We start from the raw sequence: 27,914 nt of genomic DNA, 5'->3' as shown, positions 1-27,914 counted from the left end.
GGGAACAGCTGCAGCCATGTCTTGTGAAGTGGAAAGCATTTACTGTGCACCCGTTATATAAAGCTGAACCGATGGCTTCCACAGTCGTTTCGCACACTCACTTCAACTTCCAGCTTTGCTACCATTGAGAATGACCGCCAATTCCTTCAACGCCCCCAAAGTCGCGTTCATCAGCGGTTGCAACGGGATTAGTGGGCATGCTCTCGTCGAACATCTGAGCAAACAGCCTGCCTCGGAATGGTATATCTAACATACAACCGCCTCTTTAGTTCACTCGCTTATATGGTTGGGCGTAGGTCAAAGATCGTTATCTCCTCCCTCAGGCCGTCGTCAGTCGTATGGACCGACCCACGCATTCAATTCGTGGCTGTCGACTTTCTTGGTTCTCAGGAAAAAGCCGTCAAGGCACTACGCGAGCTTTGCCAGGATATTACACATGTCTACTTCACATCCTACGTCCACAACGATGATTTGAACAAGCTAGTAGAGAAGAATGTACCTCTATTTAAGAACTTCATGGAAGTTATCGAGCGCATCTGTCCACGACTAGAGAGGGTCTGTCTACAAACAGGAGGCAAGGTAATGGTAGGCCAATAGAAAGTACAAGATTCGCTACTAAGTTCGCCCAGCACTACGGCTGTCACCTAGGCCCCACGAAGCAGCCCATAACCGAGGATATTCCTCGCTACGAGGATAGAGGACTCAACTTCTACTATCAACAGGAGGACTTCCTCTTCGAAGTTCAGAAGCGCCGCAATCAATGGTCCTACAACATCATCCGCCCCTTCGGCATCATCGGCTACACTCCGTCCGGTTCGTCGCGCCCAAGCCAAGGCTCCTCTCAGATTTTTTTCATACCGCTAAACCAGACTCTATAACTAGCAAACGGCATGTCTCTGGCCGTGTCCTTCGCCGTCTACTTCCTTCTCAACCTCGAGCTCGGCCAGAGTGCACCCTTCCCGGGGTCCAGTGTCGTCTTGGACTTCCCAGAAGATATCAGCTACTCGCCAAGCATTGCTGACATGAGCGTGTGGGCGACGACGAACGAGCGCGCGAGGAACCAGGCGTTCAACCAGGTCTCCGGCGATCCGGTGGTCATGCGGTATTTCTGGCCGCAGCTGGCGGCCTACTTTGGCGTCGAGGTGAGAGCGAACGATCCCGGCGAAGAGCCGCGACGTGGAGAGAAAGACCTACTAAATCCGATTTTTGCAGATGGATGAGGTGACCACGCTTCAAAGTGACATCAACGACTGGATCAAGGACAAGCGACCCGTTTGGGAACGCGTCGTGGCCAAGTACGGTGGCAAAGTGGAGGCTTTCGATTGGTGTACTTGGGGCATGTTCGAATGGGCATACTGTCAAAGACATTGGCCGGCCCTACCTAGCGTCACCAAGGCGAGATCGCTTGGGTGGATGAGGGTCGACACGGCGATGCAATGCTGGGAGGAAACTTTTGGGACCTTTGAAAACGCGGGCATCCTTCCAAAGGCTTCTGTGATCAGGGCGGCTTTGAAGGAAGGAAAGTGAAATCAGCCTCGTGCGGGGAGAGGCCGGAGATGCATGGCTGCCTATATCTCCTCGGCAAGACGGGCGTCGAGATCCTCCAATCAGTGTGACTGGATAGCTAGATAAGACAATCAATTATTGGCTACGGGAAGATGTATAGAAGCAGCAATTAGAGCCAGGATAATTCACTTATCATGAGTTGTAGGCATCAAGGAAATCTATTGAATGTAAGACAAAGGTGTATTAACCGCTTTCTATTCAGGTTGCTTCTCCAAGGAACAGATCAGCAGCTTGACCGGCCCCTGGCTCCGACTGGCCTGCTCGCGCTCTATTCTATTGCGTATCTTTTCAGTGATGATGGAAGTCCTTCCATGTTTTCTTAATCAGCTCAGCCCATCCCGTCGTCAGCTTCGTTGCTTGCAACATCTCTTCTGTGATCTCCAACTGCGGCTGGTACTCAAGTAGTAGTACTCGCCAGAAACTCAGTGTGCGCTCGTGGCTTACAGCTTCTACGGCACTCTCAGCTGTACCTTCCGGGTCTTTCCGACGCCCGGCCAAAGAGCGGAGTAGACCTGACTGACTTGCCCCGCCCAACAACAACAACAACAACGGAGCAGCACACGGCGGCAGTATTAATACGAGGTCCGGTCCCGCACGCACGCCCCATGGAGGTTACTCCTCCTCCTCCTCCTCCTCCTCCTCCTCCTCCTCCTCCTCCTCCTCCTCCATGTCGCCCAGACGCTTTCCCTCCAGCAACATCTCCTCCGCAACCTTCAGCGACGGGGTCCCCTTTTCCAACAAACGGACCGGAGGAGGATGCGCTTCCTTCTTCGCATGCTTAGCGCCAAACTACACCCCCGATACCTACCCCCGCCCTCCCCCCACTGGCTGCCTAACCTCACCCAACAACACCCTTACAACCTCCTCCTCCTCCTTCCCCGCCTCCGCCGCCGCCGCGCACACCCGCATCCTCCCCTACCACCACCCCCGCTTCCAGAAACACCCGCACAACGCCTACATGCCCATTGCGGCACGCGGCGGCGAGCGGTGTTGTCGTCGTCGTCGTCACGCCATCCCTCACCGCGGCCGCCGCGTTCGCATCGCCTCCGAACGCGAGGAGCAGCTTAACCATCCTTGCGTGGCCGTTCGCGGCGGCGGCGGCGGCGGCGGTGGTGGTCATGGTCGTCGTGGATGTGGATGTGGATGGAGATGGTGTGGCGTTCGGGTCCGCGCCGTGCGAGAGGAGTAGGCGGGCGCAGCGGGGGCGGTTGAGGGCGACGGCGGTGTGGAGGGGGGTGGTGAGGTCGGGATCGGTGGTGGTGGTAGCGCACAGGGCGAGGAGGGGTGGGAGGAGGTGGGAGCGGTTGTGGCGGATGGCGGTGGCGAGGGCGGTTGGGAGAGGTATGGCTGGGGGGCGGAGGAGGGAGGGGAAGGCGGAGGAGGGGTCTTGGCCGGTTTCGAAGATGTCGAGGAGGGCGGCGCGTCGTTCGTAGGGGGCGAGGGGGGAGTCTGGGCGGGGTTGGGGGAGGGGCGCGGGGTGGTGCTGGGAGGGGAGGGGTTGGATGGCTTCGGTGGAGCCGGCGTGGCGGATGGTGTATTTCCTGCGGTCCAACCGTTCTGGTCTCCTGGTGTTTGGGGCAGTGGGGAAGCCGTCTTTGGCGGATAGGAGGATCTTGAGGATGTTGTCTGAGTTGTTGATTGCGCGGGTTAGGAGCGGGAACATTGCTTCCGCTTGGCTGCTTGATGCGCCGTCGAGGAGAATCGTGACGGGATTCGCGGCTGTCACGTCCCAGATGATGGACAGGCAGTCTTCAGCAGTCAATGGGGATACACTCTGTTCCTTCTCTTTTGCCATCGTTTGTCTCAATCGGTACTCGGAAAGCAGGGTGTCCGAAACGGTCGGTCTCTCTCCGCCACTGAGGGTAAGATCCGCTACGATCCGCTGCAGGATTTCTGCGGAAGAGGAACACTCGGCACAGTTGATGTAGACGATGATGCTCAGTAGCTCTTGTCCGTCGAAAGGGGGCGAGATCAACCGTAGGGCTTCGCGGCATGTTTCGAGCCTGGTGAACTCGGGATCGGCGACTGCCAAAATGGACGAGCAGCCCCGTATCCACCATTTGCGCAAGGCATAGAGCATTGGGGAGTCGTCTGGCACGCTGCCCTCGCTCAAGTCCCTAAGATTTTCTCTTTTGACATGCACGGGCTTGCCCAAGATCCAGCTTTGGAGTTCTTCATGTAGCTCCTGAGGGATCACCGTCTCGGAAATGGTTCCCTTTTCGTACGGTCTTTGCCACTGGGTGTCGAGACTGCGCATGTAAGGCAGACGAAAGTGATTGCATGCATAGTTGATACGGGACGTCAGCCCTCGCACGGCGTCAAATTCTCCAGAGTCTTCGACTGGGGTTCCGCCGGTAGCGTGGGTAACGCGGTACGCAAGCAGGCGCAGGATCTCAGCGTATGCGCGGGACAGTAGATCCTGAGTGGAACCTTCGAGCGGGGAGAACCACAACACTTTATCGAGGTCGCAGTCCTGAAACATGAGGAAGAAGCGCGCAGCACGCGTCAAATCGTTGACCGTTCTCGAGAACATCGGGACATCCTGGACTTCTGCACCGAGTAAAAACCAGAAAGGGGACCAGAAAAGACGCCAGGCGTTATGTTGGTCTTCCGGGATGGACTGATTGCGGGTTCGGATGAGGTCCACGTAACGGATCAATTTCTCCAGAACGTCGCGCACGGGCACAATGACCGTCTGGCCACGGATCCTCTCTTCTCCCCAGCATCTCCAGACGGCCTGATTTCTTTTCTCCTGCGCAACCTTCTGGACCGCAAGAAGAACGTCGCGCTTGTTGGTTTGGGCCAGGGTGAGAGCATTTTTCACGTCGTCATCAGCTTCATTGACTGCACGTGCCCAGAGATCGCTAGCCGGGTTGGCAGGTGTTTGCTGCTTGGGTTGATTTTCTTGTTCCATGGTTGTTGGGGAAAGCAACGAAAGGCGTGCGGCTGCCCAAGTTTATCCATCGAAGCTGAGTCATTTCTTTCGCTAGCATACGCCACCAACTTCTGCCTTGGACATCGACCCATCATGACATGTCCGTCGCTGGACGATTTGGAAGCACTTGACACCACGATTGAGTTTTTGCAACGTCCGATTCATTCGCTATGCTGCTACTACCAGAGTGGAAAAGACGGTGCTGCTTGCTCGACAGATTTGATCATCGTGAAGTGGTGGGTTCTGTTATCTGACAGTGGCGTGTGCAAAAGTCTCTCGTGTTCCGGCCCCACTAATTAGTTTCCTTCCCAACGTGGTAAAGGCAAAGTCGTCACCCAATCACGCTCTTCTGACGCAGCAGCTCCTGTAGTCAGCTGTGACTTTAGATATGTGTGGCCGACAGCTATCTCGGAAAACTTGCCATCTAGATCAGGCCACCCAGTCATATCTTCCGCAGGCGGAAGTATTGAAGGGGCTTTTACGGTGGCTATAACGGTGATGTTGGTGGTGCGTGGTGTTTCGCTGGATTGGACTTGAGTGTGAGGCTGACAAGCGGGTGGACACCAGCCCATGCAAGCCCGTTGCTCTTGGTCCATCACCTTCATGTGAGGTAAATCAGCTGGCGGTAAGGATAATATGTGACCGAAAACGGAAAACATTGGCTAAATGACCCCATATATGAGGTGCCAGTATGCGGTTTGACCGCGCACCACGACGTTGGCTCTTTTCTATAAGCTGTACACAGGCGAGCCGCTAAAGTCCAGGAAAGGTTCAAAAGCCTGTTCAATATATTAGCCGACACGTTCGCGAGCCCACATGGGCAGCGTGGAACTTACCGAAGAATCCAAGTCCAACCAATCCGTCGCCTCCCACTGCTCGAGCGGATTTGGGATCACTCCAAAACCCACGCCGCACTCTTGCAACAGCATGTCCTCCGGCCCCGACGCCACAGTCCCACCGACTCCTTGCACGTCCCCAGCAACTCCCCGACTTGTTGTCCCCTGCGGCGCCAGCACATGCCGCTCGCGCACCTCATCCCCCCTGGTAGTGGCGCCGCCGGCACACCCCGCCTCCACCCTCAACTCCTCTAAGATGACACTATACCTCCGGTTCGGCGAATCCGCCGCCGTCGCCCGCGCCAGATGCCCATGACACCTCTCCGCCAGCGCGAACAACTTCTTCCTCCGCAGCCCCTCGTCCCGGGCCCCCGTGCCCCCGCCGCCGCCGCCGCCGCCGCCGCCGCCGCCACCCGCCCGCCGCCGGTCAATCTCCCACACATACACGACGGCCAGCGCGCAAAACGTCACATAGCTCGTCCACCAAAACGCATGCAGCAACGGCGGCGGCCCCCCGGCCATCCCATCCACCGTCTCCAACGCCACCTTGGCCGCGCCCAGACACTCGGCCACCGCATCATCATCATCATCATCATCATCATCATCATCTCCCTCATCTCCCTCATCATCATCATCATCGTCGTCATCCCCCTCCTCGCGGCGGCGGCGGCGGCGGCGGCGGCGGTTGCGGCGCGTCGTCAGCATCAAAAACGGCCGGTACGCGTGCATGACGGCGTGCGCGTACGCCAGCGCCAGCGCGACGTGCTGCCGGCGGAACGCCGGGACGAGCGTGGCGGGGCGGATGACGGTGCCGAGGTGCGGCGGGAGGGCGGCGCGCCAGGCGTGCAGGGTGTGGACGAGGGAGCGGGCGCGGGCGAGGCGGGCGGATGGGGCGGTGTGGTGGTGGTGGATGGCGTAGATGTCGCGGGAGGTGAGGCCGATGGTTTGGGAGAGTCTGGTTTGGGGGGGGATTAGTGGGGAGGGTGGGTGGGGTGGGGTGGGGTGGTACGGACTTTGCGTGGTGGATGAGGGCTTCGACGTGGCAGTCTTCGAGGGGCGAGGGGGAGGGAGAGGAGGAGGTGGTGGTGGTGGTGGTGGCGGTTGTACAGCCGTGTTGGGTCATGTCGGCGTCGTTGACGAGGTCGGGGAAGGCTTGGTCGATGTCGTCGTCGTGGTAGAGGCGCGGGCGGCCGAGGACGACGCTGAGGTATTTGTCGATGATGTAGGCGACCCAGAAGGTGCGTTTGCGGCATTGGTCTTTGATGTAGTCGGGCGGAGAGGCGGAAGAGGCTTTGGTTGGCGGGCCGCCGCTGCGCTTTCGGCCGGCGTGGCGGTGCAGGCCGAGTGCGGATGTTATCTGCACTGCAGTGCCGAAGACGTACCATGCGTGGTTCATGCGGGTGGTTTGGAGGAGGTAGATGACTTGCAGCAGCCGGGCTTGGGCCGACTCGAGGCGCGGGAGGCCGGTCTCGGTGTCGGTCAGCTCGGTTGATGCGCAGAAGAGGCGGTCGGCGCTGTGGAGTGTCCATCCCCCCTCGGCTGACAGGCTGTGTAGCTTTTCCTGGCGGAGGGTGACGATGGCGAGGATCGCGAGGATGACTGCGGCTTTGGCGTTTCCGATGCCGTGTGCGATGGGCGCGTTGTGTTCGACGTTGTCCAGAACTGATGCGAGCCAGGCAGTCACGGTTTGCCGGTGGAGCAGGCGGTAAGTCACGACGCAGACATCGAAATAGAATTCCATCAACTCCATGGCAGCTTGCCTGTCGGGGATTGTTAGTGGCCCTTGGCCATTGAGCACAAATGGCTTGTCGCCCGCATTCATCATGCGCTGGTCTGTCTCCGTTCCGTTGGAAAGGTCGGGGATTGCTTGCCCACTTTGGGCTGACAGCCTTTTCCAGGCTCTGTGGAGGAACGTGAGGCCGGAAGTAGGGTCAAAATACTGGCCCCCGATCTCAGCCATCTCCATGTCGGGCGAAGCTCGCGAAGGTGCCCCGTCGACTGGAGCAGAGCTGACATGCTCCGGTTCCCTTGATTTGGCTGCCGATGTGTTTGCGGGGTAGGAAATATCCGTTCTGTGAAAAGTGTTGGCCGAAGCTCGCAATGGGTCTCATGCATGCCAACTTGCCTTGGAGAAAGATTGCTTCCGGGCCGCTCCCGGGTTGGTGCAACTGATCCCGGCGGCGGCGTGGGTGCTCTGCCTCGCTTGTATTCGGCATCATACACACATGTCAAGCCTCTTTTGACGCAACCATCGCATGGTATCGTGCCCGTACACCTCGCTTTTTTGGCTTTGCACCAATCGCACGCTCTGCTGACCTTGGGCGCTTTCCGTCGGTTCTCGACCCCCTCACTCGCCGGAGTTCGCGGAAAGGAGACGGAGCTGCGTTTCCGCCGCGCGGCTGATGATACTGATGATGTCCGGGGGTGGGGCTCGCCCGTGGGTGTAGTTGCGGCGATCATCGTGCGTGCTGAAGCGAAGTCCGAGAATCCGGAGATGAAGAAAATGCATGTCTTTAATAAAAAGCGTTTTGCGGGGTCAAAACCCGGTACAAATCCTTGGCATCGTACCTCGGCTGCAGCGTGCGGGGGATTCCGCACCTCTCGCTACTCTTACCGCTATTGCGGAAATGGATGGCGGGAAAGCAGCACTGTCTCCAGTGTGAGTGTATTTCAAAATGGGTTTGATACCACGGACTCAAAATAGAGAGAAAAAGAGTGGCTAGCTGAACTAAATGTGGTCTTCAACAATGAGCGGTTCTGTTACGTCAAACACTCGTGATTTCATGTTGCTCCTTCCACAGAAGAGCGGCTACAGATTGTATCTGAACAATGGGCTCTTCTCTCCCATCCTCTCAAGCTCCTCGTGCGAATATTGAGCTCGGATCTGCTGCTCCGTGTACCTCGAGTTGTTCTTATTGATTTTCCAAAGCGCAAGCTCCAGCACGAAACAAGCAACAATACCTGCCGCAGCAAAGCCGAAAGATGTGCCGTATCCGGTGGGATACTTTGGTGCTTCATCCTCGATATAGATGTAGCTTCCAATTACTCCACCGATGTTCCCGGCACAGATCAGCCAACCGATTCCAATCGACCGCTTCTCCGCACTGGCAATGTTCGCGACGTTCCAAGCATTGACGCCCGGAAGGATGGGGTACATACTATGGCCTTCGTGTCAGCTGCGACCAGGTTCGGTGCTGTATGGGAGGCACGTCTTACCCGAAACAAGCAAGGCACACAGCAAAGTAGCACAGCGCGATGTTGCCCTTGATGTCCTCCGACTTCGTAAACAGGATGGAAAACGCCACCACCAAACACATCTGCGGCCCCACAATGAACGGCATGCGCCACGAGTAGCGGTCGGCAAACACCGAAAACGCGTACGCAGCCAGCGCTCCGCAAGCGTAGGGCGGAATCGTCAGCAGCTGCGCCGTCGCGGACGTGTAACCCATGTTCTTGATGATCTGGGGCATCGTGAATTTGAGCGCGTAGTTCGGGACGGCGTTGGACCAGTTCACGAGGATCAGCAGGTAGATCTTCCAGTCTGTCAGCACTGCCCAGAGAGCGTCCCAGTGCACTGTCTTCTTCTTGTTCGAGCTCGAGGTGTTATGGCTTCTCCGGGCGTGTTGTCGGAGCTCGAGGTAGCGGATCTCGTCGGCGTTGAGCCAGCCGGATGAGAGGGCAGGGGAATCGATAAGGAAGAAGAAACAGAGTACGGCCATCGAGACGGTGATGATGCCTTCGATGATGAAGATCTGTGTCGTTGCGTTTTGAGTCAGTGTATTGCCTCACAGTGGGGTGCATGAGTGCAGCTTACCCACCGCCAGCCTTCCAATCCGGCGAGCCCATCCATTTTGGCCAGACCGAAAGCAAGGAGACCTGAGAAGGCGCCGCCCGATGCAGCTGAAGAATATAAAAGGGCGATGCGCGTTTGCGTTTCGTTTGGAAGGTACCACTTGGATACGAGCAGGATGGCGCCAGGAAAGAAGCCAGCCCTGTGTGTGCATTGTTAGCGCCTCCGAGCCGGACGCAGAGTGAAGTAGCAGGCTCACTCAAAGAGGCCGAGCAGGAGTCGAATAACGGTGAGACCCGCAAAGTTCTCAACGACGCCTGTGCAGGTCATGATGACGCCCCATGCAAAGACAATGGAGCCAAGGTATCGTGACGGGCGTTGGAACTTCTCCAGAATCATGTTGCTCGGAACCTCTGAGATACGTTAGATCCTGTAGATATGTGTTGACCGACGCCTTACCAGCCAGGACATAGGGTATGAAGAAGATGGAAAGGGCGATGTTGTACTGCGTTCCATCCATGCCCAAGCTGGAGAGCAGGCCCTCGATTTTGGCATTTCCTGTCATTGTCAGCGCCTTGGGTGTGCAATGTGCGTCGGAGTTCATACCGATGTTGGTCTTGTCGATGTATGTGATCAAATAAAGCATCAAAAGCATCGGTACAAGCCGCCACTGGGTACCATGAGTGCAAGTCGGGTGCAACTATTAATGGTGACTACTCACGTCGACCTGGTGAATTAAAATTCACTGTCAGCGTATCCCTTTACTCTCGAGGATTGGTTTTGGGAGAATACCTTGCGGACTGCTCTTTTCTTCTTCTCTTCTGGAAAACTGGCGAGGAACTCCTCATCTTCCGGGCTCATTCCGGTGGCGTGGGCACAATACTCGCTTTTGATCACCTCCGACTTCTCTGGCTGGGCGTTCTCGACATCCATGTGCTCAAACGACCTTGGAGGAGCGGCCATTTTGAGCAGATGGCAATGGGTGCGTTCCGAGTAGTGGATGTCCCTACAGTGAGAGGAGTTGAAAAGGCAGAAGATGATGCGAGTTTTAAGCTAAGGGTTGCACAAGTCCGAGCCCCAGATTTGCGGGGGTGGTGGAGTGAGAGTGTCAACCAAGCTTTGCACGGTCTGCCAGTAGCCCGGAATTCTCCAGACTCGTAGACCGAGAAGGTGCCGGGATACGGCTGACCAGGTAGAGGCACTAAGCTGGAACTAACGCCAGAAGCGGACTTTCACGGTGGCGTTCCTGGGATGCTCAGGGCGGATTCCCGGATTCCCGGATCCTACTACGCGCTCACTCCGGATTACCCGGATTCCCGGATTTGTTGCACCACCACGACGGTCCCCCGCCATCCTTTCCCCGCAGCAGCAGAACAGCTAACCCAACATGGCTTTTTCTGGGGCCGTGCGGTGGTCTTTTCCTGCCGGCCTTCGACTACGAAGATCGGCTGTTACATCAAAGACCTACATCTCCGCAGCAATGGCATCGTCTCCGCATCAGAAATCCGAGCACAAACCCCAGAAATCCGGAGAACTTCTTGACTCCAAACCAAAGCACAAAATATATTTATTCCCCAAGGACCCGCAAGACCAACCCAGACCAAGCAGAACAACCACCTTCGAGGACCACAACATCAAACCGTCCTCCTTCCAACCTCGTCACCTCGCTCCCACCACCCCCCCTCCTCCTCCACAGCAAACACCCCACCTCCCCTCGCAACCATGACCACCACCCTCGACCTCCGCGGCCTCACCCCCGCCCCCGTCACGCCCTTCACCAAAGACGGCGCCGTCGACTACCCAGCCATCCAGCGCCTCGGCTCCTGGCTCTCCAGCATCCGCGGCGTGACCGGGCTCGTCGTCCTCGGGCACGCCGGCGAAGGCACCTTCCTGACCGCGGACGAGCAAGCCGCCGTAATCAAAGCCTTCGTGGCGGCCGTCTCGGCGCGGCCCATCCCCATCATCGCCGGCATCACGGGCGAAGGCACCGAGGTCGCGGCGCTCGAGGCGGCGCGCGCCAAGGCGGCGGGCGCGGCCGCAGGCCTGCTGTACCCGTCGCACGGCTGGCTGCGCTTCGGCTACCAGCCCGGCGCGCCGCAGGACCGCTACAAGAAGGTGTTCGAGGCCAGCGGGTTGCCCCTCATCTTGTTCCAGTATCCCGATGTCACCAAGGCGACGTATGGGCTGCAGACGTTGCTGGATATCGCGGCGCTGCCCGGCGTGTTTGCGATGAAGAATGGGGTGAGGAATATGCGCAGGTGGGATACGGAGATCCCCGTCATTCGCAGGGAGAGGCCCGAGCTGCAGATCCTGACGTGCCATGATGAGTATTTGCTGCATACGGCGTTTGATGTGGATGGCATGTTGGTCGGGTATGGAAATGTGGCGCCGGAGGAGCTGTTGGAGTTGATTGACGCCGGGAAGAAGAGGGATTATGCAAGGGCGAGGGCGGTGCATGACCGGTTGTTGCCGGTGACGAAGGCGGTGTATCATCGGGGCAGTCATATGGAGGGGACGGTGGCACTGAAGCATGCGTTGGTGGCGAGAGGGATTTTGGAACATGCCACGGTGAGGTCACCGTTGTTGCCGTTGGAGGATGGTGCGGAGAAAGAGATTTTCGATGCTGTTGCGTCTGCTTCGTTGAGTCGGGTGCAATGATCGCAACCGGTTCGAGGAGAGTGAAGTTATAGACGGGCTAAGCCATAATTCCATGAGAAGCAAGGCCTTTGTTACTTACACAGTATCCAACATGTTCACACCCCTCAACATGTTGCTTCAAATAGAGTCTGTTCCCCTTCTTCCTCTGTTGAAGTCTCTTGCTGAGCGCTATCGGGATTCACGTGCGAAAGACTCCCAACGACTGGGTCAGTATTTAGTCTCTTGCGAAACAGACTTTTCCGGGGCTTTCATTCTTCGACGTTATCTTCGTTCTCATATGAGTGCTTCCTTTGATTCGCAGAATCTGGTATGAGACGGCCGAAAGAAAGAGACTAAAGAGCTCCAATGCACACATTTCGCGGACATTGAGCCGCTTTCCCGAGACTAAGATGTGCATGAACCGTTTATCAGGTCCATTGGTGAGAATTTCCGGCGTTACATACCACTCCCACTGTCTCGACAAACTTATCCCATGGTGCATGGACCCGATGATTTGTACGACTATTGCCCTCAAAACGCAAGATCAACCATCGCCGGGTACGAATCGAAGCTCGCAAACACGTCCTCCCACCCGGAAAAGTCCGCGTCCCCACTCATGTTCGCACAGTTCTGTAACAGTGCCTCAAACTCAGCATCACCGCCACCAGCGCCAACATCTACATTCTGCACTTCAACCACATCACCGCGATCCTCCTCAGCCACAACCCTGAGATCGACCCCATGCCTCTTCAACATCTCGCCCAACGACTTCAAAAACCGTGCCGCCATCTCACTCTCCCTCCTCGCCCTCTCCAACACGCGACACGCCTCCCCAATCTCCCTCCTCCTGCCCTCCCTCTCCCCTCCCTCCCTCAACCCATCCCCAGAAAAGCACAAATCCACAACCAACACCACCGCCGCCATCGCCACATGATGCACAACGGTACTCAGCCTGCCCTCTCCGGCCCCACCCCCGCCCCTCTCCATTTTCCTCCTCTCTTCATCAGCCTCAAACAACTGCGCCACGCGGACGACCTCCCTCGCGGACGCCAAACACGTGCGGCGGGAAAACGCCCTCTCGGGATCCTCCGCGCCGCCCCGCGGCAGGACCAGCCACGGCTGATGCAGTTTACACCGCCTGACATGCGCGCACAGATGGATCAGATACCGCTGCGTCGCGAGCCGGGGTATCCTGCTCTCCACCTCCGCGTCCACCTCGCCGCTTCCACCATCAATCCGAAACGCCCCCGGCAAGTCCCCCAAAAACCCCTCAAACAGCCCGTCCAGCCTGCGTATCGTCGCAGGATCCGCGCGGCGCAAGTCGAACGGGTACGTCGACGACGGCGGCGGCAACGCGTCCGCGATGGTGCGGCAGATGGTGGCGAAGCGCAGGCGGAGCAGCGCGAAGGACATGGTCGTCGGCGCGGTGGCGAGCGGGACCGGCGTACTGAGCAGGGCGTTGTCGAAGGCGTGGCGCGGGTGCGCGACGGACATGTGGCGCGGCTGCACGAGGTAGGTGCCTTCTTGCGGGCCGGAGGTGAAGGCGAGGAGCCTGTCGGGGGGTGTTAGTGGTGGTGGTGGTGGGGGAGGGAAGGGGGGGAGCAACGGACCAGTCGGTCGCGACGATGTGCCACCATACCCGTCGCTTGACTTCGTCGGCGACGAAGTCGCGCGGGGGCTGTTGGTGGTGGTGGTGGTGCGATGGCGCGTCGGTGCGGTGGAGGGAGGCTTGCCGCGCGAGTTCGAGGGCGGTGGTTTGGAGGAGGCGGAACTGCGCCGAGTAGCCTTGCATGTTGTAGGCGAGGTACGAGGCGATGATGGTGGCCTGCACGTCCTCGACGGCGGGCGCGTCGGCGCAGCGCGACTGGTCGAGCGTCTTGAGCGCCTCGGCCAGCCAGACGCGCGACACGCTGCGCGCGTGGCCGGCGCTGGCGAAGATGCCGACGGTCGGGTCCCAGAAGTGCGTGGCTGAGGCCAGGATCGCCAGGAGTAGGGCGGCCGAGGCGTGGTTCATCCGGTCGGGGAGCGCGGCGTATATCCGGTGGATGGTGGCCCGGGTGGTTTCGGTGTGGATGATGTGGTGCAAGTAGCCCACTTGCTTGTTGTAGTGCGCGAACAGCCGGAGGGTTTCTTCCCGGGTTGGCAGGAAGGAGTGGGACGGTAGGACTTCAGTTGAGCCTTCGATTTGCACAATGGCGAAGCTCAGTCCGCCGGCCTGGTCGGATGCGCGGACGTGCTGGTTGCTGGCCTTGATGCCGGCATCTTCAAGCCAGTCGAGCGCTGCTGCAGGAGAATCGGCTGATGACGGTGTCAAAGGAGGTAGAGCGCTTTTACTAAGGGCTTCTACAGCCTCCTCAAGCCGTTTCAGACGAGCGTTGACGACGGTAGGGTCGTCTGTCTGGGCGCTACGGTAACGTGGCGGAGGATCGGCTGCGTAGATGCACGTCACGCCGCGGGCAGAACAGTTGGAGCAGGGGTGTTGGCGGCTACAGCGGAGCTTCTTGGAGCGACACAGCTGGCAGGACACAGGGTCGAGGCGCGCGCGCTTTGTCGGCATGATGATTAGCAATCAAGGTGGCCGTAGGATTGTAGTGTTGAGGTGATTGAGAGCTGACCGGAGGCTCCGAAATCCTCGGAGCCTCCGCGGACCCTAATCCCTATTTAGGCAATCTATCCGCCCAATGGCTACCTCCATCCCATCAATCACGCAGACACGTTCAAGCCAACCGTCCGAGCACCGAAATCACAATGTCCGCTCAGATTGCAGATGATTCGCTCCCTAACGAGACGAGGTATGGTCCTGGTATCCATTGGCGAGCTATAGCTTATTTTCGGCCTGCAGCGCTCGCGCGATATCATCGCTTATTGGGGCATTTCTAGCGCTGTTCTGCTCCGTTGGTTTGGCTAATGCCTTCGGAGTCTTCCAAGCGTACTACATCTCGCATCAACTGGCCGGCCACTCCGACTTTGACATATCCTGGATTGGCTCCCTCGCGCTGGGCATCATGTTTGCCAACGCGCCAATCGTGGGCGTGCTTGTTGACCGTGTTGGAGCTAGAGTAAGTCAATGGAACAGTGTGTGTGTAGCTCGAAACTGACGTATTGCTGCCAGGTACTTCTCATATCGGGAAGCACCGGTCTTCTCCTCAGCGTGTTCATGACCTCCCTCGCCTCGAGCTACTACCAGTTCATCCTCGCTCAGGCTGTCCTGCAAGGCCTTAGCATGTCATTTACCATGTTTCCTGCTGTCGCCACCATTTCCAAAAGCTTTCACAAAAACCGAGGTCTGGCTCTTGGTATAATTATTGGTGGGTCGTCCATTGGAGGACTGATTTGGCCGATCGTGTTGAATGAGCTCCTCAACCAAGACGGTGTGAGTTTCGGGTGGACTCTTCGCGTCGTCGGTTTCATCATGCTTCCTTGCCTTTCCATCTCCTGCCTTTCCGTCAGACCCCCGCACATCGCGACAGACCCAAAGATGCAGTCCGAGAAACCCAAGGCGGACCTTTCAATCGCCAGAAATCCAGCTTTCATCTTCCTTTGTACGGGAATGGCTATCATCTACCTTGGCATGTTTGCGCCATTCTTCTACGTCTCTTCATGGGCAAGCTCCCTCGGCATGTCAACCAGTCTTTCCTTTTACTTGATCTCTTTCCTCAATGCCGCCTCGCTGTTCGGCCGCGTTCTTCCCGGCTTTCTGGCCGACCGTTATGGTCATTTCAACCTCTGTGCAGCAGCAGCCCTATCATCTGGAATAATCGCATTCTGTTGGACTACCGCCAGAAGCGAGGCGGGTGTGATTGTCTGGTCAGTTGCATATGGTTTTACGTCGGGGGTAAGCTTCACTTTCTACGCTTTCGAGTCCCTGTGCTGACGGAGCAGGCAATCTTGAGCCTTCAGACCGCTTGCGTGGCCAAGATTGCCACGCGCGATACGCAGGGAACCGCCGTGGGTCTGCTCATGGGATCTGTTGCATTGACGTACGTTTCTCTTCTGATGATACTGGTCGATTGAAAGTTGACACATGTTCAGAGCTCTGTTCGGCACCCCGATCGCCGGGCAACTTGTGGGTACATATGGCTACCTGGCCCTGTCCATGTTCTCCGGAGCAACTTTGATTGTAGGCTCACTACTCATCACATGGGCAAGGCTGAGACTGGACGGAAAGTGGAATGCCGTTGTGTAATGATCTGAATTACACAATGTTATTTGCATTCATACGATACATAGAAAGCCGGGCATTCTCACTGCGATTCCCACGCAACCTGTGTCCACGCACTCCTACCATGATTTCCACCAACGACGGTGCCGTGGCTTTAGTGTGAGACAGATGTCCAGATCGGTCGAAAGGAGAAGCTAGGCACCAGTTCCTTGGCTCCGGATACACAGCCGCAACGGTCCGGCACAGCCGCCACGCGCTACCGAATCCTGTGATTCCCTGCGCCACACCCGCATTCAGCTACCTATATCTCCATCCGGCCGTGCCCCTGAGCCTCCCCCAATCCCCACATTATCACACCTCATCCCGCACACCCTCAAAAAAAAAATCTCAGGGGCTACCAAAACAAACCGAATTTTCTTTCTCCTTCCAACAACCCACACCGCCAACACGTACATCAAAACCAACAAGACCACCACCACCACCAACAACCACAACAAACGACGCCAGACCCCTCCCTCCCTTCTAGCAAAACCTCCACCCCGCCAGCTCAGCTCGGCGTCAGCAACCATGCCGTCCCCCACCACCACCGCACCCCGACCGCGACCCCCACCAAAAATACGCATCCGCACCGCCCTCACCCCCTCCACCCTCTCCCTCTCGTCCACCCCGCAACCCTACCCCCCCATCACCCTCACCCTCACCCTCACCCTCCCCGCCACCTCCCCGCGCCCCCTCACCCTCAGCATCCCCCGCGGCGTCCTCGACCCGTCCACCCACCGCCCGCGCCACGCGCCGCTGCTTGCGCTCGTCGGCACCGGGCCAGGCGCGAACGTCGGGGAGCGGCCCGAGCGCAGCGGGACCGTGGCGACGACGTTTACCGGTGGTGGTGCGTCGGCGTCGTCGGCGTCGGGGGAGGAAAAAAGGCGGCGCGTCAAGCTGGACGCGCGCAGGGACCTCGTGACCATCGCACCTGGCGGTAGCGTCGAGAGGGCGTTCGTCGTGAGCGGGTACGACGACGTGTCGACGGCGCCGGTTGCCCCGGGCGAGAGGGGCCCGGGGAGGAGGCGGCCCGGGTGGTGGGTGGCGGGCTGCGCGCTGGCGGATTTGAGGGTCGATGAGGGGTATGAGGTTGAGGTGCTGGTGGGTGGGGAGGAGGCGAAGGGGGGGTTGGTGGAGTGGTGGGAGTGGGGGAGCTTGGAGGAGGTGGTGGGGAAGAGGGTCGGGAAGGGGGGGAGGAGGCGCGTGGGCAGTTTGAGGGGGATGGTGGGGTGGGCAAGGTTTGAGGAGGTGGAGAGGTGGGCGGGGTATGCGGAGGGGGTGGAGGGTGGGGAGAGGGTGTGGGAGAGGTTGGAGTGGGTCGAGGAGGGGAGGGGGAGGATTAGGCTGGTGGAGTGAGGAGGGGTGGGGATGGGTTTCTGTCGTCTTTTGGGGAGGGGTGAAGACGGATGGCTTTGGGAAGTGTATCAGAGACACGGACGTTGGCCCAGCGAGAGGTGGGCGGGTTTTGTACAGGCAAAGCTCGGTGGCGATGGATAGGGCAGTCCGGTGCCTCATCTCCACTTTTGCTACTATGGGAGGATAAAACATTCGCACCCCCGAACCCCTTTTGCGCAAAACGTGGTATCACCATCCATAAGATATTAATTATACTTACATCGTATTGAAGCTTAAGTCTACGTCGGTACATTAAAGTGTAGCGTTCTCAACTTCAGTGTTATCCTTAAGTTCCCTTCACCAACACCTGCTTCTCTTCCTTCAGCCTATCCACAAACTCGATGGGAACATTCAATACACTCGCGACGATATCCAGCGCTGTTAACGCCAACTACTGCATCAGTAAAATGTCTGCAATCCGGTCACTTTTTTAGATCTCGACCCTTTCAAGGGTTTCCATCTCAGACGTATTCTCGATATAGCGACCTGCACCACCAATCAGTCGCGCACCCATTGCAACTCATGGTCGTTACACCGCTATTGTCTGGGAAGATAGCTGTATCACCCGTGCTGAAGTCGAAAGTCCTGGAAGCCGCATTGCCAATAAACACCAAAGCATGCTCTCCGCCTTCATGGAAGTACAGCCACTCCTTAGCCTGCGCAAAGTCAGCCCCCCACGCGAATACAATCACACTCGGACACTCACGCTCGGATGCCAATGCAGCTCCCGCAACCCTTCGGCTCCAGCGTCACAAATGCCGCCGAGATGGTCTTCGCGATCGGAATCGTCGTCGAGTCCACCTTCCGAAACGTGCCGCCCCCGCCGGGCACCGGCTCCGTCGCTTGCTCGCTCGCAAAATACACGTACGCGTTCTTGCCTGCCGCCAACACATCCCCGGTCGGCGCGCCCGTCACGTTCCGCGCCGACACGTCCGCTATCTAGCACTCCTGTCACGGCACAATTCACGTCTCAAAGACTTTGAGCACTCCTCCAACTCGAGGAGGCCAACAGAAATGCATGTCTTTGCAAGGAGCTTTGACTCTGAGGGTAATTTCGAATTCATCAAGCTGACCAATTTATTTAATTAAGTCTGATAGGGTTAAAACTCAGCCCACTCTCCAAATAAATCACGCCTTCTTTGCTGGAGTAAGCCGGACCATTAATGGAGGCTTGTCCCATAGCGTCCACGACTTCTGATTAGCCCAGTCCATACTCTCTTCGCAAAGCTCGATATCAAATGCCCACAGCGTCCTTGCCAAGATGAGCCGTATCTCGTGATATGCAAGGCTGTAAGCAGCACCATCAGCGAGAGCCCTGAAAAAAGCGGAGGTGGTGCGTACTTACTTTTTCCCCAGACAGTTACGCGGCCCAAACGAGAAAGGCTGCAACACCTCCTTGCTATCCGTCTCATACCCCGTGCCATCCATCCAGCGCTCTGGTATGAACGACTCAGGGTCACGAAAGTTGAGCGGCGAGCGATACGCCGCAAACTGGCTGACAAACACCGTCGTCTGTCTCACTCGCCCGCATCAGCCAAGCTCTCTCTCTCGCAGACGAAAAGAAAACAGAAGAGACACTTACACCACCCGGCACCCACGCCCCACAGATCTCGGCACCCCCATCCGCAACCCTCCGCGGGCCCCCGATCGGCACGGGCGGATACATCCGGAACGCCTCCTGCACGCACGCATCCAGATAGCGCAACCGCTGCAGATTCACCAACCCCATATCCCCCTCTGCCGCAAACGCCCCGCGTATCTCACCCACCAGCGCTTGCATGGCGCGCGGGTTGCGCAGCAGCCGGAACACCAGCCCGCTCAGCAGCGTCGCCGTCGTTTCCGTCCCCGCCAGCATGAACAGCGCGGCGTTCGAATGCATCTGCGCGGCATCCATGCGGCCGCCATCCCGCAGCACGAGTTCCCATATATCCGCTTTTCCGCCTGTTGGAGCGGCCAGCCGCGCCTCCACCCTGTCGACGGCGTGCTGGAAGTGCTCCTTGCGCATGGCCAGCAGCCGCGCCGGCATCGCGGCGTTCCAGACCGCCCGCAGCAGCGGGTACTCGCGCGTGACGCGCGCCATGTCGGACGCCTTGAAGCCGCCGAAGATGGCGCTGACCCACGGCGCGTACGCCGACGTCTCCAGCTGGCGCAGCGGCGCGCCGAACGTCAGGTCCGCCATGATGTCGAAGGTGGTGAAGTTGAACAGCTTGACGAGGTCGAACCGCTTATCCTTCGTCGTCGTACTCGTCGCGATGATGTCGCCCCGCGTTTTGCGCACCAGCAGGTCCGCGTACGACCCAATCAGCGCTTCTTGCTCCACCAGCGCTTTGTGCGAGAAGGCGTGCGAGAAGATCTTGCGCATCTGCCCGTGCGCGTCGTTGGACGGCTCCGTCACGAGCGAGTGCACGCCGTTGATGGGCGGGCTGTAGAACTTGGGGTCCTTGATCGTCGTCGTGCGGTGCCCGTAGATGTCTTTCCATGCCTGCGCGGTGATGTAGCTTAGCCGCGCTGGCGAGAGGCGGACCACCGGGCCGTACTGCGTGTGCAGTCCTTGGATCCAGGTCGTTTGGTCGCCGCGGAGCGTGTTGTACCAGAATGGTATGGCTGTTGCTGCGTTTAGTTTCGGTCCGGGGTATTTGGCTAGCGGGCTGAGGAATACGCCGTAGAAGGTGCGGCCGAGGAAATGTAGGATGTACTGGTAAGGTGAGGTTAGCGCGGCTTGGTTTCCTTTGACGGTTGTTGCTGACCAAGGTTACGACGCCGCGGAGCAGTAGGCTCAGGACGCTCTGTTCGGGAAACCAGGCCTGCTCCATGGTGGAGGTAGCAGTTTTTACAATTTGTTCGGAAGCAACATGGGCCAACCTGAGGATATCATCTAGGCCGTTGGGTGTCGATGAATATCAGGTTATGGTTCGGCTTATGTACATCCGTTCCGAGCACCAGGTATATGGGTTGCCCCGCACAACGCTAGCCTCGGCATCCGATGGCCAGTCAAGTGTGGAGCGATGTAAGCAGCCAAGGTGGAAGAATCATCCAAGAACCAATGGGATAATTTCTTTGCTCGCTTCGCCGGCCTGCCGAGCCTTGCATATGTCGAATAGTGAAAGACTATTCTCGCCACCAACAACTTCTCTTATCATTGCGCTGTTATACATCTTCATTTGGCAGCACGAAGGATCCAGCATGCAAAAGGATCCATATGTGTTGGAAATATAATGCGCAGAAGGATTATTCGACGCAATACTTTTTGATTTTAATAATATGGAGTGACATGGATCGACACTGTTATCGTAGATCCCTGCAACCTGCCACAACTTGAAAGTGGATCATCACAACAATGTCGTGAATGAAATAAATTTAAGCCCACCTACGTCTGCCCAGCGAGGACATGATGTCATATCTACTTCGGTGGTAAAAGTCCATACGTAGAAGTATTCTTATATTTTCGAGCCTTGCGTTTATGTCTAGCTTACTTTAGCCAATTATAGAGACGTAGCCTTCCTTCATCAGCATGGAAGCATTTAACTATCTTCCAACCCGCTGTCGTGCATCATAGTCAAAACAGGCTTCAATCGATTTCCAGCTAACAAGGACCATTTCATTCAACACGTCAACCATGCCAGACAGTTTTGGTAAGCGACAGACGCACATCCATAGCACGAGTCGACGTTCCCTCTCGACAAAAAGAATAGAAAAAAAAAAGGATCATCCGGATATCATCAACCCTCTCCCTACAACTTCGCCAACACGCCCTCCAACCCCCCCTCCCCCTCCCTCTCCCCCACCCCACCGCTCTCCCCTATCACAAACGGACACAACCCAAAAAACACATCCCGCCCCACCACCGCCGCCTCCTCGTCCGCGCCTCCCCCAACCAAACACCCCAGCCCGCGCCTCCCCATCACGCTAAACGGAAACCACCCCTCGTACCCGCTCTCCAACCCGTCCACATACCGCGGCGCCCCGTACACCGCCCCCGTCCTCGGCTCGTCCAGAAACGCATAGTGCACGGCAGCGCCCCACAACAACCCCTCCACCCCCTTCACCCTTGCCCCCGTCCCCGTCCCCGTCCCCGTCGCCTCCGTCTCCGGCGCAAACAACACATTCCCTATCCCCCGATCATGCGGGCCCGCGGGATAGTGCAGCCCCTGCTCGTCGGCGACGCGGTCAATGAGCCAGTAGAGCTCGAAGTAGGCGAGGGGCGCGGTGTCGCCCCCGAGGTAGGCGAGCACGGGGAGCACGGAGGCGGCGCGCGTGCTGGCGAGGAGGTGGGATTCGTGGGCGTCGAGCGTGCCGTGGGGTGCCCACGAGGAGATGGCGGAGATGTGGGAGGTGTTGGTAGGGTCGAGGACGGCGAGGGTGAGCGAGGGAGCGCCGGGGAGGGAAGGGATGGGGCGCGTGTAGATGGTGGTGCCGGGGCGCGGCTTGGGGGGGCGGAGGGGGGTGGAGAGGGCGTCGGTGGAGGGGGTGGTGGTGGGGGTTTGGTCGTCCGGGGAGGTGGACTGCGTGAGGAGAGGCAGCGGCGGGTACTCCCATTCGCTGTTGTTTTGTTGGCGGTCGCCGGCGAGCCAGACGGGGCGCGGGCCGAAGGGGCTGCCGGCGCCTTGCCAGAAGGAGCCGCGGAAGAGGAAGTGGTCTGCTGTGGTGCGGGTGGATGGGCTCTTTGCGAGGAGACCGACGCGGCAGAGCTCGTTGGCTACCGAGGCTGACTTGTCGCCTTGCAGCGTGATGTGGAAGGCGTCCGTGCTGGGGTAGAGGGTGATGAGGCCGTAGGCTGCGAGCCATGCCTGGCCGATGGATGGGCGGTTCGTTTCCCAGAAAATGCGGGAGACGGGAATGCTCTCCTGACTTGAGCCATCTGGTGCGGTGTTTGGGCTGCTGGACTTTGGCTCTGTCCAGAAAAGGTCTTCTTTGTGGAGCTGCTGGTGGCCAGGCTTGGTTGTGGAATTGGTCGGCTGGACTTGGAATTGCCTTAAGCCTTCATCGTATGCGCCGACCTTGATGGTGTAGGTGGTGTGCCACGGGTGCGGTAATGTCAGCTGCATTGGCAGCGTCTCTCTAGAAGGCGATTGAGACATTGTAATTGGAGATTAGGGAGATAGCAACGACAGAGGAGTGGAGATAGAGCAGCTACTTTTGATCGGTATACACAGTGCTTGCGTGCTGAAGCTTAGCTGCCGGATTAAGCTCCGAGCTAAAGCTTACGCGTTGTAGCTCTGCGTGACGCACCAGCAGCAGCGGTCATCTGGACCCAGCCCTGCTGCAAGCCCTGCGCCGGGACGATGATCTGATCTGAAAACTTCGCGTGGTCCGGTGAAGATGGTAAAACACGAGAAATTGGCGCAGCGGAGAGCACCGCAAATTCGTGCCGGAGCTGAGGTCCGAGTGGCCCGTGAAGAAAACGCCATGCAGTGGTCTGGGGATCTGACCGCCCCGGGCACCGAACTTTCGCTGCCCCTTGTCCGCGTTCCCTGCCCCACCCGCACAGTCACCTGTAACTTTTTCTTTCGTTCCTTTGCAATTTGGCAATGGGAGTTCAGCTCGCCTCGGTCCCACCGCCCCACGATTCATGGCACGCGGATCAGCGCTGCGCATGGCCTGACGACCGCCGTGCGCGTACAGGGCGACGCCATGTTATGCGTCAGCTGTCGTCGGCTCTGACCGGCACATCTCGGAACCTAAAACAACACTACGCACGACGGCTTCTATTTGAGTTTTATCAGCGGATCTATCCATTACCCTCATTTTACCATACTTTGCCACTCCGCCCGAGGGCGTCCCTAGTCCCCAAGCCCGAATTCATGCGCGATAACAACAATGTAACCACAGACGGGCCGGAAGTATGAAGCCATTGGATGCCCGACCTCTTCGAAATCGGGCGGAAACATGTGCGAAGCAACAATAGTACACGAAACACTATAGCTTGTTATAGATGCAATCATGTGATGATATCAGTATAATCTGATTAGATCCCAATTGCGAGACCTTGATCGTGAATTCCATCCTGTAGAGAACCGTGCACATGACTAGTAACAACAACACACGCATTCGATGCAGACCATTTCCATTCCATTTTTTGTACAGCCTTCGGCAAAAACGTGACCTCAGCGACCATGTACTATCCGAATAGCGCAACCCATAAACATCGTCTGAACATTACACCTCCCATGCGTCCTCCGTATTTTCCCAATGCAACCCATCCTTCTCGCCGTCTAGAACAGCATACCCTTGACCTGCTCGAGGTCCGAGACCTTGATGTTCTTGAGCATGAAGACCCAGATCAGGGCCAGCGCCATGATGGCGGTGCCGGCAATCAGCATGCGCTGCTGCGCAAGGGCGTACGCCTTGATGATGGCGTCCCTGGTGGCGGAGCCCATGGGGTAGCTGAGCTGGACGGTCAGATCGTCATAGATGGTCTCCCACTGGTCGACGGTGTCGGCGGGGAGGAACTCCTGCAGGGCCTTGGGCAGGGTGTTTGTCCAGATGCCGCCGGAGATGGAGTTGCCGACGGCGCCGCCCATGTAGCCGAACAGGCCGAGGATGGCGAGCACGGCGGCGACGTCGTTGTGGTCGGCCACGGCCATGATGGCGACCTGCTGGCCGATGATCATGGTGCCGCCCGCCAGCGAGATGAAGATCTCGACCATGATGATGTAGCCGATGCCCGTCTCGGGGCGGCGGAAGTAGATGAGCAGCCCGACGAACAGGATGTACATGGGCACCGCGATCTGCAGCAGCCACTTGTACCGCCCCGTGTACCGGATCAGGAAGCCGACGCCCAGCAGCCACACGCCCGACACGACGTCGAAGATGCCGCTGATGTAGCCCGCCGTCGCGAGCGACTGGTTGTACACGACCTGCAGGTACGACGTGAAGTACGAGTTCCAGCAGTAGTACGCGATCTGGTACGTCGCGTCGAGCAGGCACGCGCCCATGATGTTGCGCGACAGCAGCAGCGAGTACGGGATGAACGGCTTGGGCGCCACCCACCGCTCGAACACGGCGAACCCGATCAGGCACGCCACGCCGATGACGAGCATGACGATGATGTGCGCGGTGCGCCATTCCTGCTCCGCCGACTCGGCGAGCGAGAAGGGCAGCAGGAAGAGCACGAGACCGGCGGCGATGAGGATCACACCAGCCACTGCACATGGAAATCAGCAAGCCGCCCGGCTTTGCGGCGGTTTCGGTTGCACTTACAGTCGAACTCGACAATGTAGAACCAGATGCTCTGGAACCACGTCCTGCCGCTGGGCGTCCTGACGATGAGGCCGTTCTTCTTGGCCTTGCGCGTGTTGCTCCACAGCACGAACCAGAGCGGGAAGGCGACGCAGGGCAGCACAATGGCCCAGCATCCGTAGGCCCAGCGCCAGTTGTCGTCGTAGAAGTTCTCCGCCGCCTTGGGCCCGGCGAAGGCGGTGATGATGTACGGCGACGAGGTGAAGGCAAAGGCCAGCCCTCGGTCCCTCATGGACGACGTGTCGGCGGTGATGACGTCCACGGCGAAAATCATGCCGGTGAAGCCGACCGAGTAGAAGACCTAAAGCGGGGGCTGTCTTAGCGCTCGACTTTCTTCATTCGGCAACACGGTGATCATATACCTGTGCGGCACAGTACGTCTCGATGTCGTGGCAGGTGGCGCTCAGAATCATGCCGAGCACTGCGATCATGGTCATGAACGAGAAGCCGACGGGGCGGCCCCAGACGTCCAGCAGCTTCGCAATGGGGAGATAGGCGGCGCCGCTCATGACGTTGGACACAATCGAGATGACGGGAATCAGCGAGTGCGACTCGAAACCACTCGTGATGTAGGCCGACAGGTTGGACGTGATGGACGCCTGGAAGGCGTTGGTGAAGTAGAGCGCCCACATGCTGTTGTATCCCGTCAGAATGCAGTCCCGGCCTCCGCTTTCTTCGACGACTTACCAAGAATAGGCAACGAGCACATGAGTCTTGGACCAAGAGAGCGTGATGGCCTCAATCTCCTTGACACCGCCCTGAGCAGTTTCCTCGGGCTTCTCGCTCGGCGGAAGGTCAGCGGTCCTCTGCTGGGCCAGCTCGATGTCGTCGGCGGCGGCATTCTTGGTGTTGGGGGTGGCCTCGCTGCTGTTGACAGAGGGGTCCTGCTCGGTGACGGTCTCAGCGGCGTCGCGCTTGAAGATGTTGGCACGCATGGTCGCGGCGGCAGTCAATCGACTTGGCGAGGAGAGATGGTTGAGTCGTGGTGGCCACCAACACCGCAGCAAGGTCGGTCGTCCAGCGTGTAATTGTACTGTCGGACGACGGATATCTCCAGGGCACCAATGCGGCCGGCATAGGCGAGTCGAGCTGGGTTGGCAGCGCTGAGGTGGCGTCCGCGCCGCCCGACGCGAAGGCCCCGCTCATTTTTCGTCTTCTTTTTTCCTCTCTGTCCTGCACCGCCAATAATCAAGGCGGACTTGACACTGTGGCGGTCGATTGCGCCGGCGGGCGTCGGGATGCCATTCCCAGACGAGCAAAAGGTGCATCGATCACAGGATCAGATTAGATCGCGTCCCTCGGCGCTTCCCACGCGGCCTGCAGCGTTTGATGTGCCGTACGGCCGGTCGCTTCCCTGCTGGCGCCCGATGTCGGTCACGCGTCTTGTCGGTCTCCCGATTGCTGGGATGCCGTTTCGTAACCCTGCTTAGCCGCATCTGGGCAGACCCCGCCCAGAACCCCCAAGAGAGCTTGGTGCACGGCTTAAGCCAACTGCCTGCTCCCTACTGGCTGCGCGCCTCAGCTATACGCCTCTGCCGACCACGACGCCTACGTCTGCTTTAATTCTGGTCCGACACCTTTCCACTTACCTTTCCTTCTCCGTGGCTCTCTACAGACGGCAACTACCAAGCCCTTCGTGGTCCCCAATATTCTCTTCAATATACCTAATCCATCCATATCCATACCCCAACCCTGCCAGCATTCCGGCCACAAACACCTACTACCCACCTACCTTGACGACTTGAAACCACCAACTTCAAAACCAACCCAAAATGACAACAACACCACCACCACCACCAACACCAACCCCCTACACCACCCCGCCCCCACCCCAAACCTTCGCCCTCATCACCTTCCCCACCCCCTCCATCCTCCTCGTCACCTTCAACCGGCCGCGCATCCTCAACGCCATCGACAGCACCGGCAACCACGAGCTGGACGCCCTCTTCGCCTGGTACGACGCCCAACCCGCGCTGCGCTGCGCCGTCGTCACGGGGGCCGGCCGCGCCTTCTGCTGCGGCGCCGACCTGCGCGAGTGGAACGCGCGCAACACCGCCGCAGGCGCCGGGCAACCCTACCCCTCGCCGCACGCAGCCATGTTTCCGGCGAGTGGTTTCGCCGCTCTCTCGCGGCGCCACGGCAAGAAGCCCGTCGTCGGCGCGGTCAACGGGCTGGCCTTCGGCGGGGGCATGGAGATCGTGGCGAACCTGGACCTCGTGGTGGCGGCGCGGTCGGCGGTGTTCAGCCTGCCCGAGGCGGAGCGCGGGGTCGTGGCGATGGAGGGCAGTTTGCCGCGGCTGGCGCGGACGCTGGGGAGGCAGCGGGCGATGGAGATGGCGTTGACGGCGAGGAGGGTGGGGGCGGGGGAGGCGAGGGAGTGGGGGTTCGTGAATGAGGTCGCGGAGGATTGCGGGGAGGAGGTCGAGGTCGTGGAGAGGCCGGTGGTGCGCAGGGCGTTGGAGTATGCCGAGCTGATTTGCGGGAAGAGTCCCGACAGCATTATTGTGAGTCGGGCGGGCGTGGTGAGTGGGTGGGAGGAGAGCAGTGCGGAGAATGCGACGAGGATCATCAAGGAGGTTTGGGAGGCGAGGTTGAATGGCGGGGAGAATTTGAGGGAGGGTATTAGGGCGTTTGCGGAGAAGAGGCAGCCGCGGTGGTTGGATAGCAGGTTGTAGTGGGTGTGTGAACCGCGATGCTTGATTTCCTCTTTCGATACATGGTGTTTTTCTTGACCTGTAACACGTACGTTCCCGGATTGGCGCTGAGCCTTGGAGTCTATGGCCCTCACCACGCGCTGTGTCGAAGTGTTTCGTCAATCTGCGTCCCAGCTACGGCGGGCTCCGTCGGCACCAGCCCGCCGTAGCAGACCAGCAAGACGGTACCGATCGCTACGAATTTACCGGTCGTATTCGTAGTGTCTAGCGATCGGCAGGGCAGCCGTGTTGACGAAAGCGAAATGCCGACGATTGATGCTCGCCGGCGGCCCGGACTGGCCACGTTTCGGCCGCGTCAATAATGCCAAGGCGGCGGAGCAGTAGTAAGAAAAAAAAATCCAGCAGATGATCTTATCAATCGATTGCGGGCGTCGTGTGCAGCAGCCGTCCACTGCGGCGGCGGCGATGGGGATTGTGGTGTAGCGAGGACCGGGCCATGGCTTTTTGGCGTTGCATTTTGGCGTTTACCGGACGGACCCCTGCATGGCCCAGGCCCACCGCTTCCTCCGTCTCGGGCACCGTACACCTGCAGTAGCCGCCCCGGACGGGCATCGTCGTCGTTGCCTTGCCTTCCTTCCCTGCAGCCCACTAGTTTTCCACA

At 58.6% G+C, this 27,914-nt stretch overlaps 9 protein-coding genes across 9 annotated transcripts; 3 read left to right on the top strand and 6 right to left on the bottom strand.

The window, feature by feature from the left end:
- Positions 1-130: 130 nt before the first annotated feature.
- On the top strand, positions 131-1,527 carry SLS55_006821 (uncharacterized protein; the record flags this gene model as incomplete). Its single annotated transcript, XM_066778250.1, has 5 exons — positions 131-240; positions 297-579; positions 630-813; positions 883-1,142; positions 1,213-1,527. The coding sequence occupies 5 exons, from the start codon at positions 131-133 to the stop codon at positions 1,525-1,527; spliced, it is 1,152 nt and encodes a 383-aa protein (XP_066630687.1).
- A 651-nt stretch (positions 1,528-2,178) lies between these two features.
- SLS55_006820 (uncharacterized protein) lies at positions 2,179-4,480 on the bottom strand (the record flags this gene model as incomplete). The annotated part of the gene is made up of 2 exons (XM_066778249.1): positions 2,179-2,355; positions 2,588-4,480. The coding sequence occupies 2 exons, from the start codon at positions 4,478-4,480 to the stop codon at positions 2,179-2,181; spliced, it is 2,070 nt and encodes a 689-aa protein (XP_066630686.1).
- Positions 4,481-8,146: 3,666 nt separating this feature from the next.
- Positions 8,147-9,056, bottom strand: SLS55_006819 (uncharacterized protein; the record flags this gene model as incomplete). Its single annotated transcript, XM_066778248.1, has 2 exons — positions 8,147-8,495; positions 8,554-9,056. 2 exons carry the CDS (start codon positions 9,054-9,056, stop codon positions 8,147-8,149), a joined length of 852 nt encoding a protein of 283 aa, XP_066630685.1.
- A 326-nt stretch (positions 9,057-9,382) lies between these two features.
- Positions 9,383-10,090, bottom strand: SLS55_006818 (uncharacterized protein; the record flags this gene model as incomplete). The annotated part of the gene is made up of 5 exons (XM_066778247.1): positions 9,383-9,540; positions 9,587-9,685; positions 9,734-9,797; positions 9,849-9,854; positions 9,920-10,090. 5 exons carry the CDS (start codon positions 10,088-10,090, stop codon positions 9,383-9,385), a joined length of 498 nt encoding a protein of 165 aa, XP_066630684.1.
- A 759-nt stretch (positions 10,091-10,849) lies between these two features.
- SLS55_006817 (uncharacterized protein) lies at positions 10,850-11,785 on the top strand (the record flags this gene model as incomplete). The annotated part of the gene is made up of 1 exon (XM_066778246.1): positions 10,850-11,785. The coding sequence occupies one exon, from the start codon at positions 10,850-10,852 to the stop codon at positions 11,783-11,785; it is 936 nt and encodes a 311-aa protein (XP_066630683.1).
- Positions 11,786-12,295: 510 nt separating this feature from the next.
- SLS55_006816 (uncharacterized protein) lies at positions 12,296-14,321 on the bottom strand (the record flags this gene model as incomplete). Its single annotated transcript, XM_066778245.1, has 2 exons — positions 12,296-13,316; positions 13,375-14,321. The coding sequence occupies 2 exons, from the start codon at positions 14,319-14,321 to the stop codon at positions 12,296-12,298; spliced, it is 1,968 nt and encodes a 655-aa protein (XP_066630682.1).
- A 191-nt stretch (positions 14,322-14,512) lies between these two features.
- SLS55_006815 (uncharacterized protein) lies at positions 14,513-15,778 on the top strand (the record flags this gene model as incomplete). Its single annotated transcript, XM_066778244.1, has 4 exons — positions 14,513-14,567; positions 14,645-14,823; positions 14,877-15,137; positions 15,647-15,778. 4 exons carry the CDS (start codon positions 14,513-14,515, stop codon positions 15,776-15,778), a joined length of 627 nt encoding a protein of 208 aa, XP_066630681.1.
- Positions 15,779-18,488: 2,710 nt separating this feature from the next.
- Positions 18,489-20,173, bottom strand: SLS55_006814 (uncharacterized protein; the record flags this gene model as incomplete). Its single annotated transcript, XM_066778243.1, has 3 exons — positions 18,489-18,675; positions 19,049-20,055; positions 20,108-20,173. The coding sequence occupies 3 exons, from the start codon at positions 20,171-20,173 to the stop codon at positions 18,489-18,491; spliced, it is 1,260 nt and encodes a 419-aa protein (XP_066630680.1).
- Positions 20,174-23,572: 3,399 nt separating this feature from the next.
- On the bottom strand, positions 23,573-25,534 carry SLS55_006813 (uncharacterized protein; the record flags this gene model as incomplete). The annotated part of the gene is made up of 4 exons (XM_066778242.1): positions 23,573-24,504; positions 24,561-24,900; positions 24,962-25,232; positions 25,287-25,534. 4 exons carry the CDS (start codon positions 25,532-25,534, stop codon positions 23,573-23,575), a joined length of 1,791 nt encoding a protein of 596 aa, XP_066630679.1.
- Between the last annotated feature and the right edge of the window lie 2,380 nt (positions 25,535-27,914).

This window comes from Diplodia seriata (genome assembly GCF_021436955.1).
Source record: "Diplodia seriata strain FDS-637 chromosome Unknown scaffold_7, whole genome shotgun sequence".
Classification (NCBI taxonomy): domain Eukaryota; kingdom Fungi; phylum Ascomycota; class Dothideomycetes; order Botryosphaeriales; family Botryosphaeriaceae; genus Diplodia; species Diplodia seriata.
The sequence above is the reverse complement of the archived record's forward strand: the minus strand, read 5'-3'. Positions and strand labels throughout refer to the sequence as shown.